The 25,327-nt window shown below is 36.1% G+C and overlaps 1 protein-coding gene across 3 annotated transcripts in view; it reads right to left on the bottom strand.

Annotated features, from left to right (window-relative positions):
- LOC149806389 (sodium-dependent lysophosphatidylcholine symporter 1-like) overlaps window positions 1-17,447 on the bottom strand; it is a 79,680-nt gene extending 62,233 nt beyond the window's left edge. For 2 of the 3 annotated variants that reach the window (XM_089952575.1, XM_089952583.1), the window contains exon 1: window positions 17,313-17,447. In XM_089952575.1, coding sequence (XP_089808701.1) covers window positions 17,313-17,315 — 3 coding nt within the window. In that variant the 5' untranslated portion in view covers window positions 17,316-17,447. Of the gene's footprint in view, window positions 1-13,964; window positions 14,278-17,312 lie in introns of those variants that run through there. The other variant, XM_089952591.1, reaches the window with a different exon arrangement.
- Between the last annotated feature and the right edge of the window lie 7,880 nt (window positions 17,448-25,327).

Below are 25,327 nucleotides of genomic sequence, written 5' to 3'. Positions count from 1 at the left end.
ATATTTCGATTCGTATGGATTGCCTCCTTTGGAAGACGATATCATTGACTTTATGAGAAGAAATGCTCAGACCACACGATTCAGTAATGTGAAATTACAAGGCACAGATTCCTTGGTGTGTGTATTTTCTGCATCATCGCAGCCTGGGCTATTCTTTAGAACATTTAGTGACTCATTTTGATCCTCGTTCTTCTTCTAAAAACGATGTGAAAGTAGATAAATGGTTCTGTGACCATTATGCTTATCTTTTGTCTCAAGCTAGGAAACGTAGTGTCCATCAATGGCCTAATGACTTCCAACAGTGGAAATCACAATTTCATTCACAACGTTGTCAGCCCTGTCCAAAATAATGTGTTAGTTGAAAAAAAAATGTTTGTGATTTGAAAACAATGTTTGATGTTATATTGTTTGATTATTGTTAAAAATGTTATAGTTGTTTGTTAGTGTTAAGTGATTTTGAATATAAATGTTGTGTTTTGAAGAAGAAAAAATGTCTTTGTGGTTTGTTTTGCTATAGGAATCTTGATTCATGCTCTTTGACTTCTTACTATCCCTCTCATGACATTCATTGAACGGTCTGACTCGAAAACCGTGTTGGGATGTTTTCCTTCACATCTGCGCTTTGACTTTAAAACCAGGGTAGTCTCCAGTCTAACCAATAAAATAAGGACCCCCACCATGTCAGCTCATACAGACCTATCTCTTTAACAAACAACATATGCAAAATTATGGAAACCATAATAACTAATCGCCTGAAATGCCACCTAGAGCAAAATAATTTAATATCCGAAAACCAATGCGGATTTAAAAACAAATGATCCACTACGGATCAACTTATAAGACTGGAAACAGCGATCAAACTAGCCTTTTACTCAAAAAGGAAAGCCGATAGGAACCTAATAGCGGTATTCTTAGACTTAAAAAAGCATTTGACCTAGTATGGACCAAAGGCTTACTAGCCAAATTAAATCACTTTGGAATTACTGGTCAAATGTTCAACTTCATCGAAAACTTCTTAACGGACCGCAAAATAATAACTATAGTTGGAGACACACACTCTGAAATACACTCCCTAGAAAATGGAACTCCACAAGGCAGTGTACTCAGTCCCACTCTTTTCAACCTAATGATCAACGATCTAGATAAAAATCTGGCAACCACACAAATTGAAATTTCGCAATTCGCGGATGACAGCGGAATATGGAAAACTGGCAACCCCAACAGTCAAAAAACCATACAAACTATACAAGACAGTCTAAACAACATAGGAAAATGGGCTGACAAATGGGGGTTCAAACTATCACAGGATAAAACAGAAGTTATCATATTTTCACCCACATACAAAAGAAACAAACCACAACCGACATTTACTATAAATAATCAAGTAATAAAATATGCTAAATTTAAGAAATTTTTGGGTATGTACTTCGACGAACACTTAAATTGGGGAAAACATATACAGGAAGTAGTTAAAAGATGCGATAAGGACATCAATCTCATACGAAGCCTTAAAGGATCGAACTGGGGGTCCAACCAGGAAACACTGCTAGCAATATATCGGGCACTGATAAGATCCAAACTAGATTATGGGTGCCAAGTATACAACCTAGCGCCAATAAATCAGCTTAAAAAATTAGAGCAAATACAACGAAAAGCCCTAATTACAATCACCGGGGCACTGCCATCAACATCGTTAGCAGAGCTCCAGGTACTAACAGGTGAACTTCCGCTCTATCTCAGAAGACAGGAACTAATACTGAGATATGCAGCCCGATTACAAACACAATCCAATACTCACCCAACATTACTAGCAATTGAGAAATGCAATATATCCTTTAGTAACACTCAAAAGCATCACATACCAACAGGAAAAATAGTGCACGAATTAACGAAACTACTCCCCATAGAAATAAAACAAATAGAAAATAACAATACCTTCGATCCTAAACCTTGGTATAACGAAGATCCAAATATCAATACCTCCATCACCAAGCATGGCAATAAATTAAATCAAGAACTGCAGCTGCACACTATAACATCAGAAATATTAACAACAAAGTATTCAAACCATCTACAAATATACACAGATGGATCAAAAACCACAGCACCCGCAAAAACAGCAGCTGCATATGTAATCCCCAAATTAAACATACAAGTTGGTCACCGACTACCGGACCACTGTTCAATCTACACAGCAGAATTCTGGGCAATACTACAAGCACTAGAATGGGTGGAAAAAAACAACCCACCCCAAACAGTAATAATAAGCGACTCGCTAAGCGTCCTTACAACCATCCTAAATAACAATACCAAAAGTAGAGAAAATTTCCTAAATCAAACCAATTTAATACAAAAAAAACTGAAAAGCAATAAACAAGTAGATTTCCTATGGGTCCCATCCCACATAAACATACCAGGAAACAACCTAGCAGACGAATTAGCTAAACAAAAGCTAAGCGAGCTAAACCACGTACCACTGGCATACAGTGTTAGTGAAATATACAACCTAACAACAATCATGATTAATCAAAAATGGCAGGAATATTGGGACAATAGCAAGACAGGTAAAAAACTACATAATACACTCAAGGAAACCACTAGAAATAGAAAACCACCTTTACTTAAAGGGAAAGATAAAAAAATAATAAATAGAATTTACACAGGAAAAACCAAGTTGGCCAACAGCTACGGAAAACACATAGGACCAAAACCTCATAACCCAAATTGTTTCTACTGTCGGGTGCCTGAAGATCTGCACCACATTTTTAAAATATGCTACAGACTAAAGAAAGAATAAAGAAAGAAAGGAAAAATTTTCAAAACTGAACAAAATAAAATAGGATCGCCGAGAACATATCCAGAATTCCTTACTAGCACTAACCCCAATTTAAATACCACATACAACAAGATCATAACTTTCCTTAAAAAAACCGAAATGTATACAAAAATTTAAATATAAACCACAAATATATAATTAAACAATATACCTTTTAGACCAATAGCAAGGACTAGAATTAGATTCTTCCGAACTCTCCATTTATGAGAGGCGAGCGTGATCGACGAGAGAATCTAATCCGAAACCAGCTAAGCAACGAAATTAATTAGATTACAATAATAAATATATTCATAAAATAATTATCAAATTTAGACCAATGGCGAGGACAAGGATTCGGTTTTCCCTGAACTCTCCATTTATGAGAGGCGAGCGTGATCGACGAGGAAACCTAATCCTAATCTAGCCAAAAGTATTACAAAATAAATACACTCATGAAATATGTATCAAACTCTGACCAGTAGCAAAAACTCAATTTATAGAAACAATTATAATCAAAACAAACCCACTGACTGATAAAACTATACAAATAATGAGCGTAAATAAAAAAAAACACAAAAAACACCACTATAAATAAGTAACCAGTCCAATAACCAGGAAGGAATATACAGGGGGGTAGGTGGTGAAAATAACAACACTTCTCCACTTCTCTTAACGTACCACTCTCCTAACACCTTAACTAACAGCTTCAAAACTCTATCCTCTATACATAGGTGACAGCTAAGGCAAAAACTAGATATAATCATATAATCCCAAAATAGAACGTATAAGGTGGTCGCAAGAATAGACCATCAGGGATCCCCGTATTAAGACCCTAAACTTACACATATAAGGTAGTCGAAAAAACCCAACGACTATCAGGCCCGGCGGCACAATGCTGCAAACATAACAACTATATAGAATACTACCCCAAAAATTACTCGTATAAGGTAGTCAAAAACCCAACTACTATCAGGGCCAGCAGCACAAGGCTGCAACCAAAATTTACAACTAGAAAAATAGGACCCAAAACAATTACTCAGTAAGATGGAAAAAACACCAACTCCATCCAGGGCCAGCAGCACAATGCTGCAAAACCAATCGTTTAAAACGCTGTCACCTAGAAGCTGACATCAACCTCAATAGGCTCTATCGCTCTTAAAACAGCACAGAGTTTTATTATACAAATTTCAAAGACGGAATTTTAGAACAAAATATCCTGGATCGGAAAAACCCTACTAACCTGTGGCAAGTCAACACCGCCCGAATCTGACCACTTTCACCCTTTGCCACGGACAGACACCAAAACGCATGCGTGCAGTGCACGAATCATAAATTAAAAAAAAACGAACTAGGTCGGGTCCAATCCCACTAGTCGCTAATCAATGCAAATGAATGACTGAGTGCGTGCTGGGTCCAATCCCACTCAAACAAAAACAAAAACATAGGCCTTACAATCAGATCGATATATACACAAAAGTACCTCGACCTGACGGCCCAATCAATAAGTGTTCTGTGAACACATAAAGGCCTGGAGGAAGTGGCACCATTCCTTCCCCCAGGAGTAATCAAAAAGGTGCCTGTGGCACCAAAAACCAGTGGTACATGCTCAATGCGAGCGCACACCACTATAATTCAACACAACAACAACAACAAAGTCTAACCATCTATTATCGACTCATCCTCCTACGAAGATGTGCTCCAGACTAGCTAAGCTAAACGAAGCCTACCTGAATTTGCATAGGGTCAGACACAGTCTGATACCGAAGCCAGAAGAGATAGAGAATGTGAGAATGTTAAAAGTCACTGAAGACCTGATAGAAGAGCTCTTCAGAGAAGAAATTAACAGGGAGAAAGAAGAATGAACAGAGAAGTACAGACTTCAGAAACAGCAGAGAGAGCAGAAACAGGAACAACAGCAGCAGCAGCAACCTGAACCTGACAGAGGCTTTGTCGACTGTCGTATAAATCCCAAAGATTTCTTCTTCTCTTTCCGAAGAAGCAGACCTTATCCTGGGAGAAAGCCTATCGTCAGAGGAGGTCGCAATCTTAGAACCTAAATGATGGCCATAGCTTCAAGTTCACACAAAAAAACAGTCCTTTTCAGGGCTACCCCAACCTCTAGAAAAGAAATAACAATCGATTGCCTATAATAAGTTTAAAAAAATAGAAGTGCGTGTATAAGCACATGAATTTTTTTATCTTGCTTAGAAAGTGTGTGTGTGTGTGTGTGTGTGTGTGTGTGTGTGTGTGTGTGTGTGTGTGTGTGTGTATGTGTGTGTGTGTGATTGTATTAGCTCACGTACGTATGTGGGGATAGTAGATTATTGGATTTTGTAAGTGTTATCGTAAGTATGAGTGGATAATAGATTATGGTTATGTTTTTGCTGCTTGGCGTGTGTGTGGATAGTATAGTTTGGGTTTGATTTGGCTGCTTTGCGTGTGTGTGGGTAGTAGATTATGGTTATGTTATTTGTCTAGTCATTACTGTGTGAATAGTAGATAATATGAGAAGAGAAAAGTAGGGGATGTTTTCCTTCACGTCCGCGTTTTTCGTATAAGAACCCACAGTGTTCGTCGTTCACACCATTCTTAGGAATAAAGACAAGGAAGATGGTGGCTGTAACAGAATTGTTTAACCAGTTGAAGGACATTTGGTATTGGATGGTGGATGGAGCCTATGTAGTGGAAAGGATTGAACGTAAATGGAAGCATGAAGTTACCAGGGATTTTGTCAGAAGGCAAGTGACAAACCTGAAATTAGCTATGGATCTGATGAAAGAGATGATAGAAGAAGAAGTAAAAAGACTTAAGAGGCTTTATTGATCCAGAGTATGTAAAGATTGGTCACTTGAAGGAAGCCATGGATAATGTGACAGAAGTAAGGTGCTTTTTGGAAGAATTAATGGAATGGACAGAGTGGTCCTTTGTCAAAAAAGGCCTGGACCAGCTTAAGAAATCGGAAGAACTTATGAGAAAAGTGATGGAGGAAGAAGTCATGAAGATTAAAAACAAGTGGAATAAAGAAAGAAAGGATAAGGAAAACTTAAAGAAAAAAGAGGCCTTTGAAAAACTCAACAACAACTGGATCATAATACAGGAGAAATTCAGAGCGATAGGTCATCCAGACTGGATGCCAGAGAAGGAGAAGAAGAAGAAGAAAGGAATGATGGAAAAAAAGAGAACTTGGTGGAAGAAGTGGAGGAAATAAAAGAAGAAGATGATGATGAAACCAAATGCCCTTTTCAGGGCCCCTTCATAGGTCTCGAAAAGATCTTGACTTTCATTGCCTACCCCTTTTTTAAAAAAATGTCTGTTGTCTATTGTGTGTGTGTGTGTGTGTGTGTGTGTGTGTGTGTGTGTGTTATATCCTTCTCCCCTGTTCAATTTCCATAGACCCATAAGGTCGGGACCGTATTAAAATAGGGTCACGACCCTGTTCAATTTCCCTTGACGCTATACAGTCCCACGATTTATTCCCGTGTTAAATTCCCCTTGACCCTCAACAGTCCCATTCCCCATGTTAAATTCCCCTTGACCCTCAACAGTCCCATTCCCCATGTTAAATTCCCATAGACCCTATATTCCATATCCTGTGCTCCCCATGTTAAATTTACATAGACCCCATATCGTCCCAGGGTGGTTTTTAATGGCAAGTCCCCTAGACCCTGAATCGTCTCTATATACTACTAACATATTTACTAATTATTGTCAACATCGAACTTTACAAAGGTCTACTTTCTATATTTTCCATATTTCCTAAGGAGACGGTAACTGAAAACACTCAGGCTTGTTTCCTTTGATAGCTTGATATAGTAGTGAAGAAGAAGAATGTGACAAATTATTCACTGCTATACTTCCTCGAGTAAAAAGAAGTGGAGACTTATACTATATCGATTTTTCTCATATCAAGCATCGTCAAACATAACTTGGCAAGAATAGACATTATTTCCTGAGGGAAAATCAAAGGAACAGTATAGAAAGAAATTAAATAAAAGCAGTAACAACACGGCCATCCAAGGAAACCAGCAAACCTGCTGAAAATGTCACGTAAAAGCAAACAACAATGCATGCAGTCACCTTTTCCAACTCTATTACAATTTTCTCCATTCCCTGGGAAAAAAGTAATTAAGAAGAGTATTTTCAAACTGTTTCTATGGGGAACTCAATAAACAATAGTTAATGTCAAGCAGTAAACATGCAGCCTAGATACCCAACTCTCGTAAACAAGTTTAAAATTTCTATACATACATACATACATACATACATACATACATACATACATACATACATACATACATACATACATACATACATACATACATACATAGCGCCCCGAGTGGTCTAAAGCACTTTCAATTATTGATCATTGCCATCTTACCTCTTCTGTTCGAGCTCGGATTCGGCCAATGTGGATATGTGAGAAAGCTTGCCAGTAGCTTCTCGTGGGTTGGTGGTTCTTTCTGGGGTTTTCCCGGGTTCTTCCTCCACCATAATACTGGCCGCCATGTATAGCCTATCGTGTGCTGAAAATGGCGTTAAACCACACAACATCAACATATACATACATACATACATACATACATACATACATACATACATACATACATACATACATACATGCATACATACAAACTCTTGTGTTACATGTTTAGGCTCTTATGAAGAGTAACACAAGAAAGAGTGTAAACAACAGCTTTGAAAAATATAATAATTTATTTCCCTGCAAAAATTCTGTAAAAAATGAAAAATTATGAACTTACGGTTTTAAGAATCGAATCCAAATATAATCCAAGAATAATCCATGAATAAAATTTTTGAAGTCCTAATAGTAAAATGTTCTAATGATTTCAAGTTTGAGTCCCGACGAAGAATCCATGATGGAAGGCGATGATGTATGCTGTAACCTGTAGTGTTGAAGTCTGCAGTTCCTTGTAGAAACAAGAACTATCACTCCGGTTTTGGAAAACTGAATAAATTTTTATAAAAGCTGTCCTTGTTCAAGAATTTCACATGAGCACATGTATTTTCCAGGAAAAAAAGAATTAATCCTTTTGAAGCCAAATAATCTGGAGAAAAATTAACATATAATTCGAAAACAGGTCACAGACACTTTCCAGTGTAAAGTAAAAGCCCAAAACTGAGAATATCTCTCTAAAACAAAGGTTATATCGTATTTTAAAACGCAAAAAGGAGGGGGTCACGTGATCATGTTCCAGAACCTCGTCTAAATTATGTACTTGTTACAAAATCACCTACACCTAGTGTGGCCCTGACGAAAACCAATCATTTTACTCTAAGAAACAAAATTTAAAAAATTGTTTACATCTTAAACCACGTAGTCCTATCATAACCTCGACAACAACCAATTATTTAAAAATAAAAATAGAACTTATTTACGTGGTTGCTACTAATTTTGAATCAAGGTCAGGATATAGATCAACACTTAGTGTTTACAAAAACGAACAGTAAGGTCAGACTATTTTCTGGAATAAGTATCATCTCTAGGTTTATTGAGTAAATTTACATTACAATCCGTGAAGGAACTCAGTACCAAAAAAATCATGCAAAACAGTAATGATCAGTACAACTCTGGAAATTGTTTTAATATTTTCTACTGGAGAATATTTAATCTTTTCGTATGGAAATTCTTTTAAACCTCATGTATTTCCTGAATAAACAGTAACGGAAAACGGCATATCAAATAGTTTCCTGAGGAAACTTTATGAAAATTTCATATACAAGTAATAGTCATGCAGTCACCCAAATGTTTGACAATGTCATTGTAATGAACACTTTTGTATATTTGATCATCTACCACGGTCCCCGAGGGGTAGGAGTTATAAAAGGCATTCCTCTTGCAAGCACAAAGTTTAATGAAATTCCTCCTTTCGGTTTAGGAGGAGATATGGTTAAGGACCGGCATTAGGATGGACATATGTTAGGAAGGACAGATGGACAAGAAGAGAATCTCATTATCCTTGATGTAATTTTTAAAAGTTTGGAGACAAAAACAAATATTTCCCCCCGAGGGATCAGTAATAAGGAACAGTAGTTCAAACTGTTCATTGAGGGAACTAGTTGGAGGAAAGATAAAACGTTATATAATGTAAGAACAAAGCAATCATATAACCAAAATATGCAAAATCGTACAATATTTTTGAACGAACTTTAATGAATAACAGTATATCAGATTGTTCCTCGAAGAAAACCCTAATGCGAAGCAGCAACTATGCACTTAACGAACTCATCTTTGTTATCCACTGACATATATTTTAACTGGAACAGTCACGGAGATTGCATTGATCAGATACATTTAATTAGATTCAGACATGTCCAGACTTGATACTCAACAGTAACCGCTATTTAATGGGGTGTGGTGTGGTGTGCGTCGTCCTGTCAAAACTACGGAACATTCCAATGGGAGCAGTGGGGTTGAATATACATAAACTGTTCCGGAGGGAAATCTAAAGCCTAAAACGGTATTGTCCAATCTAATGTATATTTGATAACTGCTTCAGTATTTCACGAGACAAAAAAACTTATTTTAGTCTATACATTTTTGTTTGAAAGATGAATCGTTATAAAAGTTGAAGATAGAAAACTACTTTAATTATAGAGTAAAATAATGAAAAATTAAATTCTAAAATACTTAAGGAAGAATTAATATAATCTGGTGCTCGTTCTTATTCAATCGATTTATATTCATTTTTCGAAACATCTGAAGAAAAAAATATGTTGATAAAATACTTATAAAAGTATCAACTTTATTTAGTGATTTCAGATAAATGTATGCCTTTTATTTGAATTACAAATTAAGCTGTTCATATTTCTAGAGGGAGAGTGTATTCTATATGAACTGTAGGAAAAAACCTCAGGAAAAGGAAACAAACGTAAGTATGGGAGTTGCATTCATACACACACAGATCTCCAAGGTTGGTCCCCTCGAATAATCACGGGTGAAATACTGAATTTATTTACTTGTTTGTTTTGCAAAACATAAAAAATACTTTGTACCAATGTTCTGTGTTAATTTACTTATACCTTGTCAATTGTAACTATCTTTTGCAACAGTATATTTTTACAAGAAACTAGTGTTAACTTTGATAACGATACCAGAGAAAAATAACATGGTTAATGTATGCTTAGCCAAGTGCGGCACAGACTAGATAAGTTACTAACAGAGTCAAACCTGCATAAAGACAAAATTGTAGACAGGTATTAATAAAAAGACAGATGAGTAGAAAGGCATGTGCAGTTGGCAAGTTGGTAGAAAGATTGTCAACGAAGGTTAAAGTGAGTGATAGTGATTTGACTCTAAAACAGATACATCAGACAAAAACATCATTTGAGACCGTCGGTCGCTATACGAGATAATTCATGAACCTTGGGATCCATAAATAGCAGTCGCCTTATCTATAGACAGGCAAATATACACGAAAATTGGAGTTGGCAAAATAACAACAACAACAACAACAATAAGACTAATAATAATAATAATAATAATAATAATAATAATAATAATAATAATAATAATAATATATTATATAATATAGGTATTGATAAAAAAAAGTATAGCCTGCTCTTAAAAAAAACTTTGAGAGGCAATTAAAGACCTTTGCAAAATGCGTTGTGGTGGAGTAAGTAGAAGTTTTGGAAAATGTGTAAAACGGCTTTTTTAGAAACTCATTGCGCAAGGGAGATAAATATGTTGAATTATTGAATGAAATGCCTAAAATGTATTACTTATCGCTCGTGACCAGCTTGATAGATTTCATGAAATTGCCTTATAATGTTCATGTGCCAAAGTGATTACACTCTGTTTGTATGGGAAGGAAGCCATGAAACAATCATACGTATATGAAAATACTGCTCAAATTTATCAATAATTGTGACACAATATTGCCTTGATAGTATGCAATATTAAACATTATTATATGCTCAGTTTTCCCCGTTAACTTTACATTGTCAGAATGGTTCAATATTACCCGATTCTGAACTCGCGCGACAATACACATATAGCATTCACGTGCTTAAAGAAACTACTTTCTATTGTAAACAAACAATGGACGCAGACGCCAGCACTTTTGATTTGTACACAAATCATGTACACTCGCGTAAGAGACTCTTTACGTTGTGGTTGTTTAAATTTGTTTCTGAATGAACTAAAACATGTTTCGTGGACTGCAATAAAACCCCAGCTGTTTTGGCACATTCCGCGTTGATACAATGTTTCAGATTTAGGCTAGCTACATTATATAACAGACGGAACATAAGGTCCTTACAAACAACATACAAGTGACAGGTCATATACTCTCTTCTTTAGCTGGTGATAAGAATGGCAAAATAAAATATACTGACAGTTTTACATCCTGAATTTCCTCAAAATGTATTTTCTTAATTCTGCAAATCCGAATTACATGAACCATGTCATAGGTTTTCAATCTGGATTACACATTTCGAAATTGTGCTGTAATTTCGATGATAAGTGCAATTGCATCCTCCTTACTGCACTCTAAATGAAGCAAGCATTAAATTCCAGAGCGTCTTTTGATAATTGCAATTGAAAGACTTCATATTTTTCCCACATTATGATTTCAAACATTCAATGACAGAAACAGAAACACATTTGCAGATGTAAACACGCTTCTCTCGCGCCACTTCAATCCGTTGTATTTCATGTATAATTTGCACAGATGAATCCAGTCCAAAATCACAAACTTTCGTCGAATCGAAACAAAATACCAAAAAATATTCATTCCAGATCAAATGGGAAAGTTGTTGCAATGCGCATTCATTCACAATGACTGCAAATTTTAATTTTAACTAGACACACCATTTTCTTTCGAAAGTTATGTCGAGTGCGCGACTAAGTTCAAATTTATCTGGGCGGAGTTATGTGCGCATCAATAATGATGTCATTGTGTAATGACAAATCTGTGCTTATGTATTTAGTTTGGAATGAGGCATACATTCGTTTACGTTGTTTCTTGTAGTGTATTTTGTTTATATAATTAAACCTTCGGTAGAATAAAAAAAGAGCATATAATAAAAAGGTTTCTGCATTTGTATGGGAAAGTATGAACTCGTTTTGTCGGAAGGATATACTGCACTCCCAAATTCGTGCAGTATTCCATCCCAAAACTCGTTCATATTTTCCCATACAAATGCAGTAACCTATAAATATTGAACAGTTGTTTGCTGTTGAAATAGGACTAATCCTTTCTTTAATTTTGGATACCACCTTATCATTTTGGGATAAAAGCTTATAATTCTTAAATAAAGAAGTGAACTGCATGCGTCTGCTTTATTCTCTCATCTTATCTTCCATCTCTATCCTACGGAGAGAGCCCTATTGTGACTACAATTTAGCTCACCCCATTTTAAAGTGAGAAAAACTGGAAATTTTAATACCTGAATCTAGCACAAAAGATTGTGTTTCTATATTGCAGATAACCGGGGAAAGCTCCCAAGAAAAGTAATTAATAATTCTCTCTAGGCAATACTTACACAAAATGTATGGTTTTCAGATTTCACTTGGACAAGTGTTACATATATGCTACTGCTGATAATACATATATATATATATATATATATATATATATATATATATATATATATATATATATATATATATATATATATATATATATATATATATATATATATATATATATATATATATATAATAACGAAAACTGGTTATCAGATAAATGTCATGGGGTGTTTCAAGTAAAGAAAGAGGAATAAAAACAAAAACAAAAACAAAACAAAACATGGTAATCATTACTGGAAACACTAAAAAGAACGTTTTATTGAATTTTGTCATATTCAGACCTTCATATTTAGTTTTAAAGGATAACAAAAATCGGTAATGTTTATATTTCATTTCTTCATTTTAAGTAATATATGTTGTCGTTGTACTCAGTTAACATAGCAGAAGAAATACATTAAGTACAATGGTTGACGTCTCACGTGTACAGGTGCGTATCCTCAATTATGAAGTTTAAAGTTCAAGGAAGGACTGACAGGTGAAAAGACAGAATGGGTGTAGGAAGGTAGAATGGCATCATATATCCCAACTAGTCTCACAATTAACAATACGTATATGGTCATGGAACTGTTTCTAAATAAATATCAATCCACTTCATCAATCATGTATTGAAATTACAATTAAGCTTGTTTTAAAATAACAGATATAATCACCTATTTCGATATCTGTTCATTCTACAGCTTTAGTTCTTAACGACGCACATTGACAAAACATCTAGACCTTTAAAAAAAATGTCTTGCCCTTGAAAAGACACACCCTAGTTTGAGTTCTGGGCCATCCATTAGGACAAAACCGCTATTTGACCAATGATCAATGCTTGCCCTCCCTCTAAAGCACACCATAGCTTTAGTTCTGGACCATGCACCTTGACGAAACAGCTATATGACATATAATTTGCTCTCAATGAATTTGGAAAATAATATTCCAAGGTCAAAAGCTAAACGATCAAGGTCACATTAATCCAGAAAAAGAAAACGGTTTTATCATGCTACTGCTGATACTATTTACCACACGGCAGAGCAATATGTCATTGCCAGGACCAAAAGTAAATAATTTCTTACTTTAACAAAAATAATAGATACTTTCTGCCTTGTTACTTTAAAGTAGATAATTAAAAAATGTCTAATGAATAAAAGGTGTAAATGCTGTACATACTGTTCCTACTGAGATTTATTTATTTATTTATTTATTTATTTATTTATTATTATTGATGTTTTGAGCGTCTGAAATATATTTTCTCGACGGATGCATGCTTATTATTATTATTATTATTATTATTATTATTGTTGTTGATGTTTTGAGCCTCTGAAATATATTTTCTCGACGGATGCATGCTGTAGATTTTCTCACCCTCGCCCATCCAGACATCCCTTAATAATGAGCCAATTGCTGCAACGAGAGAGAGAGAGAGAGAGAGAGAGAGAGAGTCTTGGATTTTTAAGTTAGCTTTAACAATTTTTATGTCGTATTGGTAGCGATGTCTGCAGTGAGGCAGTTTATAGTGATGTCTAGTACTGGGGCATCATGCTGCAGAAATGTAGAATCATGTCCTACCCAGTCACATTATCCTGACACAGGCAGACTAGTCATAACACTTACCTTTTAATGCTGAGCGCCTATTTTTATAATGGCATACTGTGAATGCAGTATATCCTTCATAGGATTAAAAACGCAGTGAATCCAATGTGTAAATTTCGGTGGTCAAACGGACCTTTCATCATAAATTTTCCGGATTTCCCTGACAATTGCGTCACATGTTTTGTGCCTATGAGATCGCAGATGAGTCATGCTCGATCTTAGTGAAAATATTAAATCACCTTTCATTTTTCCCATAATGCACCGTGCCGATGTGAAACTACAACTAAACACTGCATTTTAAGGGGAAGTTTCCAAACTAGCCGTTATAGGCAAGGTATCACATTCGTGTCAATGACGTCGCTGACTATCCAATAGGAAGACTAGTTACCGGACTATGATGTTGATTTTTCATTCGGAACGCCCTCTTCTCTTCAGATGCGAGTCGAATAACTTCGACTCCTTGAAAGTGAATCGGAAGCGAGTTGCTATTTTATCATCATCGGCCTTCTCCGTCAAGTCGAGAAAGAAACTCCGGATGAGAACTATTTTCGGAACTACTTTTGTACAAATGGCACTCTATTGCGGCGGAAAGAGACAAAGTAACAATCCGAACATAGTCGACTTCTCAACATATTTGGTGCACTCAAAAGGATACGAACTTTATTTTTTAAAAACAACAACCAAAAAAAAAATGTTTGTTCATTCCTACAGCAATTTGTGATGTTTTTTTTTTTCTCCCTCGATTTGACGGAAATGGCTGAGCGATTTTCCGATTGCCCAAATTGGTTAAGTTGTTTTGAACATGAACATACGGTTATTTCCTGTGTTGCTATTAGCGATGACACGTCATCTAATCCTTGGAGCTTCAATGAAGTTTATTATGTCGTAAGAACAATGGTCATGAGGGCAGTTCAAAATGGGCATTAAATGTTGGGGGTTTTTTTTTCTACCGTGCGGCTGAACATTCCTATCATATTTTAAGTCACTGGCTGGCCAATTTAGGCTGGGTACCAGAGAAACCCTCGTCTATGCTGACTACACTATGGCACACAACAAACTGGAAAGTGTGCGACACTACAATACAGCACGCTTCTCGTAGTCATGAGATTGTCATCTGTGAAGAACGTACAACATTTTCGTATTTTTGCTTATCGTTTGTCAGAAACAATCGGAAATCGCTTACGAAAGCATTACTGTACAATACAATATATTTACGAAAGTTCATGATTGGTAACGTTGCTAGGTTTCCTGCATAATGGATTAATTTGTATAAATACTGAAGACTGGTTGAGGGATGAGTTCGACATGCATCATGCATGAATTTAAGACTTTGCCACAAGTCTGGACTATTTTTCTCACAATACAGATGCAGAGTTTGCGCCGAAAGAAAACAAGGCCCCACTTTTGAAGGAATTTCGAAATTGGTTACATAGCCCCCTTCCCAAGGTGAGAATTTCAAGAGTTGAGTGCTATCGCAGAACTTGATACCTATACTGGTTCGTTTCTATGTCAATCAGGAAGTCTGGTTGGAACGACTACGAGCCCAGTAATTTAACAGCCTATCGTAGGTAAATTAACAGGTACATGTCTGAAAAGAATTATCAATCCAGTTTGGTTATTGATCAAGAATTCAGCAATACCATAGTCTCGCTTGACATGCAAAGGAAATTAGTAACATTCTCTGTAATAAATCTTTGTCATCAAGTTTCAAAAATTGTTTTCATCCCGCGCTAAAAAACTCAAATTTATGCTGTCCTTCCGATGCTATGTATGCATTGGAGCCTTTCACAAAGTCCCGCCAGAAAAGGTTCAACCGTTATCAGCATTTCATCCGAGACAAGCTTTCAGAGACATTCATCTAGGAAATCTTCAGTGGGGTAAAATTTGACAACTGCACAATACTTGTAAATCACGTGCAGTATATGGGTCTGCTTTCGCACGAATCGAAGAATTCCTGTTATTGACAGTGATAGTAGTGAGAATGAACGACTGTTGTTTCAAGCGCTTCATTACTAAATAGTGATATTCATGCGCATATCAGCTGATCAATACATAATTCGGTTCATGCCTTTGGGTGAAGTTTGTATTAAAAGAAAGTTGAACTATACAACAGTTTATTTTGTTTGCCAGTTAAGCACTATGATTTTATTAAATTATCTGAAAAAATAACAGCTATAACAAAACTATCATTCTCAGATTAATTCAGTTTGGATTGCTATATCTTGTTTGGTTGTCAGTATTCGCGTCTCGTAATGATCCGGATGTTCTGATGCTGACAAATCCACGCGATCAGCAATCAAAATAAAATTAATATGACAATAATATATATGTATCGATAATTTCTAATAAAATACAGAGCACTTGACTTTGCATTTCCATAGAGTGCCTCGAAGCAGCAACTACTCTGGATTTTAAACGTACAAACTTCCAGTGATGACTTTGGACCCTCTCATATACTTAGCCAAAGAGAGTGAGAGAGTACGGTGGTGAAAGGAAACAATCTCTCTCTCTCTCTCTCTCTCTCTCTGACACACGCACACGCACGAACGCACTAAACATTATTGGAAAACGTAAAAGACTATCAGTGGGAAACGTTGACGTTGATAAAGAATCCTCAAGTGACACTGCAGACAGGATAACAGTTTTGACAGACGGAATAAACATTCTTGATTGCCAAATTTCACAGATATAGAAAACAATGATGGTGAGACTGACATAAACCGATGGATTAGTGTAGAAAACGTATTAAAAAGTTTTACTTTTAATAGTTACTGCAAAGACGGTGTGTGATTCTTCTTGGCAGTGTTCAGAAGTCTGCAGGTTGACAAATCAAATATACTAATAACTATGATGAGCGAGTTTAGTGATGTGGGTAAATTATTTTATGACAAAAACTTACATAGTCACGTGATGACAAGGTGATGAGAGGTGTGTTAGTATCATTATTATTCAAAATTACCTTTTCAAAAACATATTAAAACTTGTAAAATACTGCCTATCCCAGCGTTCATTTACTTAAAGGACATATCATTTAATTCGCGGGGAGGGGTGGTTGATATTTTCGTTGCTGCCGGGATATTTTGTTTTAATTTACTTAAAGATATCCTTTTTAACTACTGTACTAGATATAAGTAGTTATTTGGGTCTAACACTCAGACAAAACTATATCGTTGTACTCCCCCCCCCCCATTACATGGTCGGTTCCTAAGCTAGCATGAACGTATATACGTATGAAGATAATGTATTTTTTATGCATGCATGTATGTATGAAGAAATCAGTAGATCAACACAGAGATGTTGAGAATGTTAACGTCACACCTGGCGGTACATCAAAGGCATAGGTTGGGTACGAATGAATCTCCTACTTACCATTTGTCGTCTTTTGTCAGCCACGTTGTTATCATATATGTTTATTTAGTTTGACTGACGATGCAAACTAGTGTAATGTCCATATTTTACTGGCCTCACCTCCAAGTAAATCTGTGGATGTAGATAATGCGTATTTGTTATACGGTGTAGTTTAGTAGGCTATCAAAGATACAGTTAAGATAATAAGGGTGTAGTATGTGATGATCACATGTATAGTGACAAATCAAACACGAGTTTGAAAGACGAGGGAATTAAAAGCCGGAAGTTGTGAAGACACTTTTTAAATTGACGTTTAGATAGTTGGCCTCAAAATTGGGTCGATTTATGCGATGAATGCGAAAAAATAAATTCCAAAGAGGCAGTTTTGCAAAAGCTTTCAGTATAAGATTGAAAAGCTGACTTCGGTTTTTTTTTGGGGGGGGGGGCACCAGACAGATCCCCCCCCCCCAACTTGTCAAAAAAGAAAAGATGTTTTATGTGTAAGTGTTTTCCCCAAAGGTGTGTTGTTTGTTTATTTTATAAAAAAAATTTTGATCAAAAATTTATTTAAATTAAAATTAAAATTTTGATGGGGTATTTATAGTTATCCCTAGTGTTCTCATCCGAGCAAGGTTTCTTTCACTTTACTCGATTTCCCTCCCCTTGATTTTTTGTGCCCTTTGCCAGAGGTCTCGTAAGTTCCGTGTTTGCTATGTGTATTTATGCTATATAGTGTGTGCTATATAGTTTTTGTGTAGGAACAGCAAGACTTGTGAACTATCCCAGTTGTCTTAGTAGATATTTATATATAGATATCACTGGTCCATTTGATAATCTTGATATGATTTAGATATTTAAAATTCATTTTATGATTTTGAATTTTGGCGAGTGAACGGTTTTACTATGAGTGAAAAAATAAACCTATTGTTTTATGTGCGTGACTATATGTGTCGTTCCTCGCATTAATTGGATTATTGAATGAGGTAGGCTGTACTCGAGTGAGGGTCTACACTTTCTTTATTAATTGGATTTCTCCCGACTCGAGTTTATTATTTAGACTAATATCTACAAATTCCCAAAAGGATTTAAAAGGAAACTATACAGTAAGGGAGCTGTATAGTTGATAGAAGGGATATAGAAATGTGCTAGATTCCTAATATCCTATTTCCCCTGTGTTTGTGTATTGTCTGCTAGTGTTCTACATGGGGTGTTTTCTCCAAGACTATTTCATGGGCCTGTCCACTTCGCGTAGCGCCATGTGACATAGCCCCATGTCGTCATTGCCTCGTACTTTTCTTTTATAGATTCCCTGTCCCATCCCTTTATATCTTTTTTTTATTCCTGATGTTGATAAATTTTTATATTTCCGTGCTTAGGGGAGTCTCATTTGGGTCCGGGTTGAGGGATGAGGTGGTGGCTCCAGCCCGCGCACTGGCGGTATCACACCCCTAATGGGTAGCAAACCGAAGCTCCCCCTCCCATCACCCCTCCATTCCCTCTTTCATCCTCTCTAAGCACAAATATTTATCTTTGTTACAATATAGTTTAAATTCTCAGAAAAGACAGGTATAATTATTTAAAGTTATTTATTTAAATATTTATAAAATTAGGTCATTTTAGAGATATTAAAGGAGTTTGTTGTTGACTCATAATAGTCATGTAATTATAAATTTCACATTTTTGATTTTATGGATTTTGTTGATGGCCTGTGTTGGTTATTGTTTGATTTTTATTACTTGGCCACAGGCCATTATTGTTTTCGTTACATAGTCGTTTTTTTATTATAATTATTACATTTTTATCGAAATTCGTATCTAAATACAGGATATGATTCCTTTGGTATCTCTCTCTCTCTCTCTCTCTCTCTCTCTCTCTCTCTCTCTCTCTTACATATGTCTATTATTAATTCTTTCATCTTTCCTTTTCTCACACCGAGCAATTACGTGATATTTTGTGAAGTTTGCTTTTTTACATAATTGACATTTAATTGATGTCCGTATCATTTTCTTCTCATTGCTACCTCTCCAGTTAAGCAATAATTGTGGAGATATTTAAACATTAGACTCTGAATTTTTGGGGAGCCGATGCGGGCCCAGTGTCTGCATACTCTGTCCCATCTGACGCAAATATTTTCCTGCTCTACTTTGTTTTTAATTTTCCTTGTTAAATCGTCTCTAGTCCAATTGTAGGTGTTATATACTTTCGTTTCTCATATTTCTTCTTGGTCTCTATATTTACATATTAAATCTTTTATGTATCGAAATTTTCTGGGTGCTTCAAGGCTTTTGCTAAGATTGTTATTTTTAAACATCGTTTCTATTTTTGATGGAAAACCCAAAACCAATATATATACATATATAAAGCATCCCATGACATTTCTGGTTGGGCATTTAACGTTTAATCCTATTTAAAATATTTGTGCATTTTATTAAAATTGGCCTTGGTAGTGCTAATGCCCCTTTTGTTTTTGCCCTATTTAGCGTAGGCTTTTTAATATAATGCGTTTTAAAGTTCCAAATGGAGTTAATAATTTCATTGTTTTTTTTTGTCTAGAGCTTTATTTCCTATGTCTATGGAGTTTATAGGTAATTCATGTTGGAATACATATATGTTTTTTTTGCAACTTGTGCACGTTCCATTATGCACAGTGGTGTCAGTGCCCAGATTTTGATATTCTCTTTTCTTTTCAGTGTTACATTTTTGCAGTTTTCTTTTTCTTCATTTTTCCCAAGGTAAATCCCTAGCGCTTTGACCTTTTCTTTTACTAGGTGTGTGTGTGTGGGGGGGGGGGGGCGAGTACAGGGTGATTACCCCTCCAGTTTCCTATTTTTAAAATTACAATTATGTCATGGTTAATTTTTGACCCTGATGCTTTCCCCAAATGATTCATATTCCTTTCCCAAATGTTTTAAGGAATTTGGGTCTTTAATAAAGTTAGTGCAATCATTCGCATGTTGGAGCATTTTGAATTCTTCTTTTAAATTTGGGATTTTTATCCCTTCGATCTCCTTGTTGAGTCTTTACGTTTATGCTTAGAATTTAGATTTCTGTTACATATATAAGCATTGATAGTGGGCAACCTTGCCTCCTGATCTTTGTATATCTTTTTTTTTTTCGTTCCAGCACCATTAACCTGTACACTTGCAGTTATCTTGTTGTACAGTATTATGGTCCAATTATGGAAGTTAGTTCCAAAACCAAATTTTTCCAAAACCTTCTAAATGTAGTTGCGTTCTAATCTGTCAAAAGCTTTTTCTTAGTCAAAATGTACCATAGCACCTTTCTGACCTGTTTCATTTATAAAATCAATTATCATTCTTATGTTCAAAATATTATTTTGGATATTCCTATCCCTCCCCCACATGTTTGGTTTATATTAATGATTTCATCCATACATTTCTTAATTCTATTAGCTAACAGTCTACTTAAGATTTTGTAATCATTATTCAGGAGGGAGATGAGCCTCCAGTTTTTAAGTTCTTCTCTATTTCTCTTCCCTTTGTAAATTATAGTTATCAAGCCCTCCCTCATGAAGTTTGTCATTGTTTCATTTTTTTAAAGAATATTATTGTACAGTCCTTCTAGAATCGGCGCTAACTCACTTTGGAATTTTTGGTAGAATTCCGCAGCAAGTCCATCTCTCCCTGGGGATTTGCCTTTTGCTAATTGTTTCATAATCCTTAGTATTTCTTCACTGGTAATGAGAACATCACACAGGTCTCTATGTTCTGATGATATCATCTCACAAGGCACTTCTTTTAAGTAATCTATCATCTTATTTGGTTCTATTTCCTGTGAAGTATATATATTTTCGTCAAAGTCCCTTATTTCCATCATTATTTCCTTTTAATGTTATTTCTTTCCTTTCTTCTATTAGTTTTTCTAAGCATTTTCCCCTCCTTTCTCAACTCCTCTTTCTTATTTAATCCCTCAGCCTTTTTGTGTATAATATTAAATTTCCCAGCTCTTAATTTTCTTCCATTTTTTTCTTCTTCTAATATTTTGTTTAGTCTTTCTTTATGAATTTCTTTAAGTCCTCTGTTAATGTTTTGTTTTTTCCTTTTTGTTAGAGTGGTAGGTTGCTATTCCCTTTTGTTAGAGTGGTAGGTTGCTATTTCCTTTTGTTAGAGTGGTATATTGCTATTTTCTTTTGTTAGAATGGTAGGTTGCTATTTCCTTTTGTTAGAGTGGTAGGTTGCTATTTCTTTTTGTTAGAGTGGTAGGTTGCTATTTCATTTTGTTAGAGTTGTAGGTTGCTATTTCCTTTTGTTAGAGTGGTAGGTTGCTATTTCCTTTTGTTAGAGTGGTAGGTTGCTATTTCCTTAATTTTATTTTTAAGTTTATCCCAATCTGTAATTATATTTCTTTGTGTTATTAATTTTTATTTCTAGATTTTTAAATTTGTGGTCTGAAATTTTAAAATCCCTTATTTCTGCTTTTTTATGTATATTTTCTTCAAATTTGGTAACATAAAATTTATCCGATCTGCTTGCTCCTGGTTTTTGTATTCCTATGTATATTCTGTTTTAATCAGGTTTAATCTCCTATATATATCTGTTAGTTTATGTTTTTTTAAATTAATTTCTCCATTATTTCTCTTGAACTGAAATCATTGGTTGATAATCCCCCTGTTCTATCTATGCAGTCCCCTACCCAGTTAAAGTCCCCTCCCATTACTAGTGGTTCCATCGTCTAGTCTTTTAAATATTTATTCAAATTTTGAACAAACTCCTGCCTCTTATATCAAGTTGCGGGACAATAAACATTTATCATATGCAGTTTATTTATTACTATATGAATCATCCTTCCTTTAAAATTTTCCCCTTCCTCTTTCCTTTCCCAGTTAATTCCATGTTTGTTCTTAATAATTGTCGCCACTCCCCCCCCCCCTTATGTCGTCTTGTTTGCAGTTATTAATAATTACAGTTGCATTCATTTTATCTTCAACTATAGCTATTAGATCATTGGAAAAATTGTTATGTGTCTCTTGTAATAAGATGACATCAAATGTTGTTAAATTAATTAGTTTATTTATTTTATCTCTATCCAGTCCATTTGTATTTATTGAATTCGGAAGTTTCTTCCTTCCATTTTCAATATCCTTCAGGTGGCCGCATTCTGTCTATCAAGTTATTTTGTATAAAGTTTGGATATCGGTGTATTAGAATATTGTTACTAATTTTAATTTATAGTAGTTATGTTACTGGAGGCATCAGCCCCACCCCCCATCGGCTCCATTTTCGGAGTTTTCTAATGTTTTTACTGTGTTTTCAGTTTTTTCAGTTGCTTCAGTTTCATGTTCAATTTCCATTTCCGTGTCCGTCTCCGTCTCCGTTATGTTAATCCTGAATTTTATATGCATGTCATCGTCTTTGTCATCGTCTCTGTCATCGTCTACATCGTCATTTTTGGATTCTTGTATGTTTTCCTGCTTTCCGTCATTTGTGTCTTCTACGTCATTATCAGTTGTGTCACTTAAGCGTATTTCTTTTTTCTTTTTAGGAGCTGCGTCCTCTTTTACTGCCTGTGGGGAATGCTCTTCCCTCGGCGTTATGTCACTCTGTGACGATGTTGACAGGGATTTTCCTAACTTCTTCTTTCTTCTCATGGCAGGTATTGTGGTTGAGGTCAGAGGTTTTAGACCAATTAGGTCTATTGGACCTTCCTCTATTTCTTCTTCCACCTCTCCTCTTTTGTATTTTACTCATTTTCCATCAATATTTGAAATCTAGTCTTTGTCTTAATTTGGTCTCTTATTGGCGTGTTCCCTTTGCCCGTTTTGTTTGAGGTTAGAAAATTTGCCCACTCAGGGGTTGTTTGGGTTTCTTCCCTTATTACCGTCATGTTAAAGTCAGGCAATTGTGTGGGATTTTCAGTATTTTCTGTGTTTGTTTCCCCTCCACCTCTTATTTGTTTCAGGAGCTTTACAATGTCTTCTTGCATGTTCATATGGTCTTGCACCTTCTCGTGTTCATCTACATTGGGGTTTTGTACCTCTTGCACTTAGCCGCTACCTTACCCTCATAGGTTTGAGCCCTTTCAGTGGTGAACTGGCCCTTACACTCTTTTGGCCCATGGCCAATATGTTTACATTTGGTACATGGTCTCTCTTTTTTACTCCCTCTGTTCCATGTTTTCAAACGAAAATCCATGATGTAAAAGTATGATGGTACCCTTTTGCATCTTGTCTTGGTACCGATACTATCCTAACTCCTGTCTTCACACTTTGAAAGCCATACACAGTGGCCATTTTGCTATTTTTAACTTTTATTTTGAGTTTGTTTTCCATTTGCTCGATTATTTCTCTAGTGCTTATTTCCAGAGAGAGGCCAGATATGGTGATGTCAGTTATCTTGGCCTCAACCTCTCTGACTGTTGGTTCACTTTTTGTAACTTTAGCTCTAATCCCTTTAACCTCAATGAATTTTTCTTTGATGATTAGGGTATTGGGGCTTTTGGGGATACAAAATGAACGTATTTAGTCCCCACTTCTACAGGCCATCTATTTCATTTATTTCTATCCCTTGCACTGGTAGTGCAGTTAAAATGTCTACCTGACTGGGGCATTTCTCTATGATCCCAAAATTGATGGTTTTACAACCTTCAGGGTAAAAAGCAATTAGTTGTTGGTTCCTCTCAGACCCCTCTATCCTTGTTTCGAAATAACTGTGTAACTTTGTGCCTGCCCGGCGTTGTTCGGATTGTTGACTTGGTATTAGGTTTGTAGCCATTGCTGTGTAAGTAGATGAGTAGATCTCAATTCGAAAAAAGATTACATTATAGAGGGACTTAAAAGATGTTCTTCATACCAGAGTGATGCCCTGTGCAGAGTGCCACACAGATCATCGTCTTGTCAAATGCAAGCTCGACTTCCACTTCAAGCCCAGGCCCAGACAACAAGGAGGCACCCTGAGAAGGAAGCTCCAGATCAAAAACCTGTTGTCTGAAGACGTCAAGGCAGATTTTTAAGAGAGCCTGCAGTTTAGACTTGAAGAACCTAATTTTCCGCCAGATCTACCTCAGGAAGAGATGTGGATTCATATCAAGGCTGTCATTCTGCAAACCACAGAAAAAATCCTTGGATTGACCACTAAGAAAAACAAAGACCGGTTTGATGAAAACAACCAAGAAATCCAAGAACTGCTTGCCAAAGAGAAATCAGCGTACCAAGCCCACCTCGCTCAACCATCCTGTCCACAGAAGAAAGCACTCTTCCGCCTTATCTGTAGCTCCCTCCAGTGCAGTCTCCGATACATAAAAAATGAATGGTGGACAAAGCTTGCCGAAAGAACCCAGATGTACGCTGACACTGGTGACTACAATGGGTTCTATGAAGCGTTGAAAGCAGTGTATGGTCCTTCGTTCCAAATACAGAGCCCCCTATGGATTGCAGATGGCCAAGAGCTACTCATTGACAGGAAATTTAACTTGAACCGCTGGTCAATGCACTTCTACACCCTCTTCAGCACTAGCCGTACAGTCCAGGAGGCAGCTATTGACCGCATCCCACAACAGCCACCAAAGATGGAACTCGATGAGGCACCCACACTGCAAGAGACTGTAAAAGCCATAGAACAGCTGAAGACTGGAAAGACTGCAAGAAAAGATGCTATCCCACCAGAGATATGAAAGGGAGGCGGCCCAGCATTGCACACCAAACTTCACGAGTTCTTCTTTGCTGCTGTAAGCTAGGGAAACTTCCACAAGACCTCCGAGATGCATTCATCATCACCTTGTACAAAAACAAGTGGGAAAAGTCTGACTGCTCAAACTACCGTGGGATAACTCTGCTCTTCATTGCAGGCAAAATCCTTGCTAGAGTGTTGCTGAACAGACTGGTGCCCACCATTGTAGAAGAACATGTTCCAAAGAGTCAATATTGTTTCAGAGCTATTAGGGGCACAAATGACATGTGCGTGCGTGCATGCTTGCTTACATACATTCATACTGTGATGTATATTAAATTGGCATTAGTGTTTTGTCTTTTTTTTATTTAATTTTTTATTTGATATGTGGTTTATGTGTAACTGTACTTT

This window comes from Sinohyriopsis cumingii, chromosome 1 (genome assembly GCF_028554795.1).
Source record: "Sinohyriopsis cumingii isolate HCF-2022 chromosome 1, ASM2855479v2, whole genome shotgun sequence".
Lineage (NCBI taxonomy): Eukaryota > Metazoa > Mollusca > Bivalvia > Unionida > Unionidae > Sinohyriopsis > Sinohyriopsis cumingii.
Note: the sequence above shows the minus strand (reverse complement) of the source record. Positions and strands in the feature narration are given on the sequence as shown.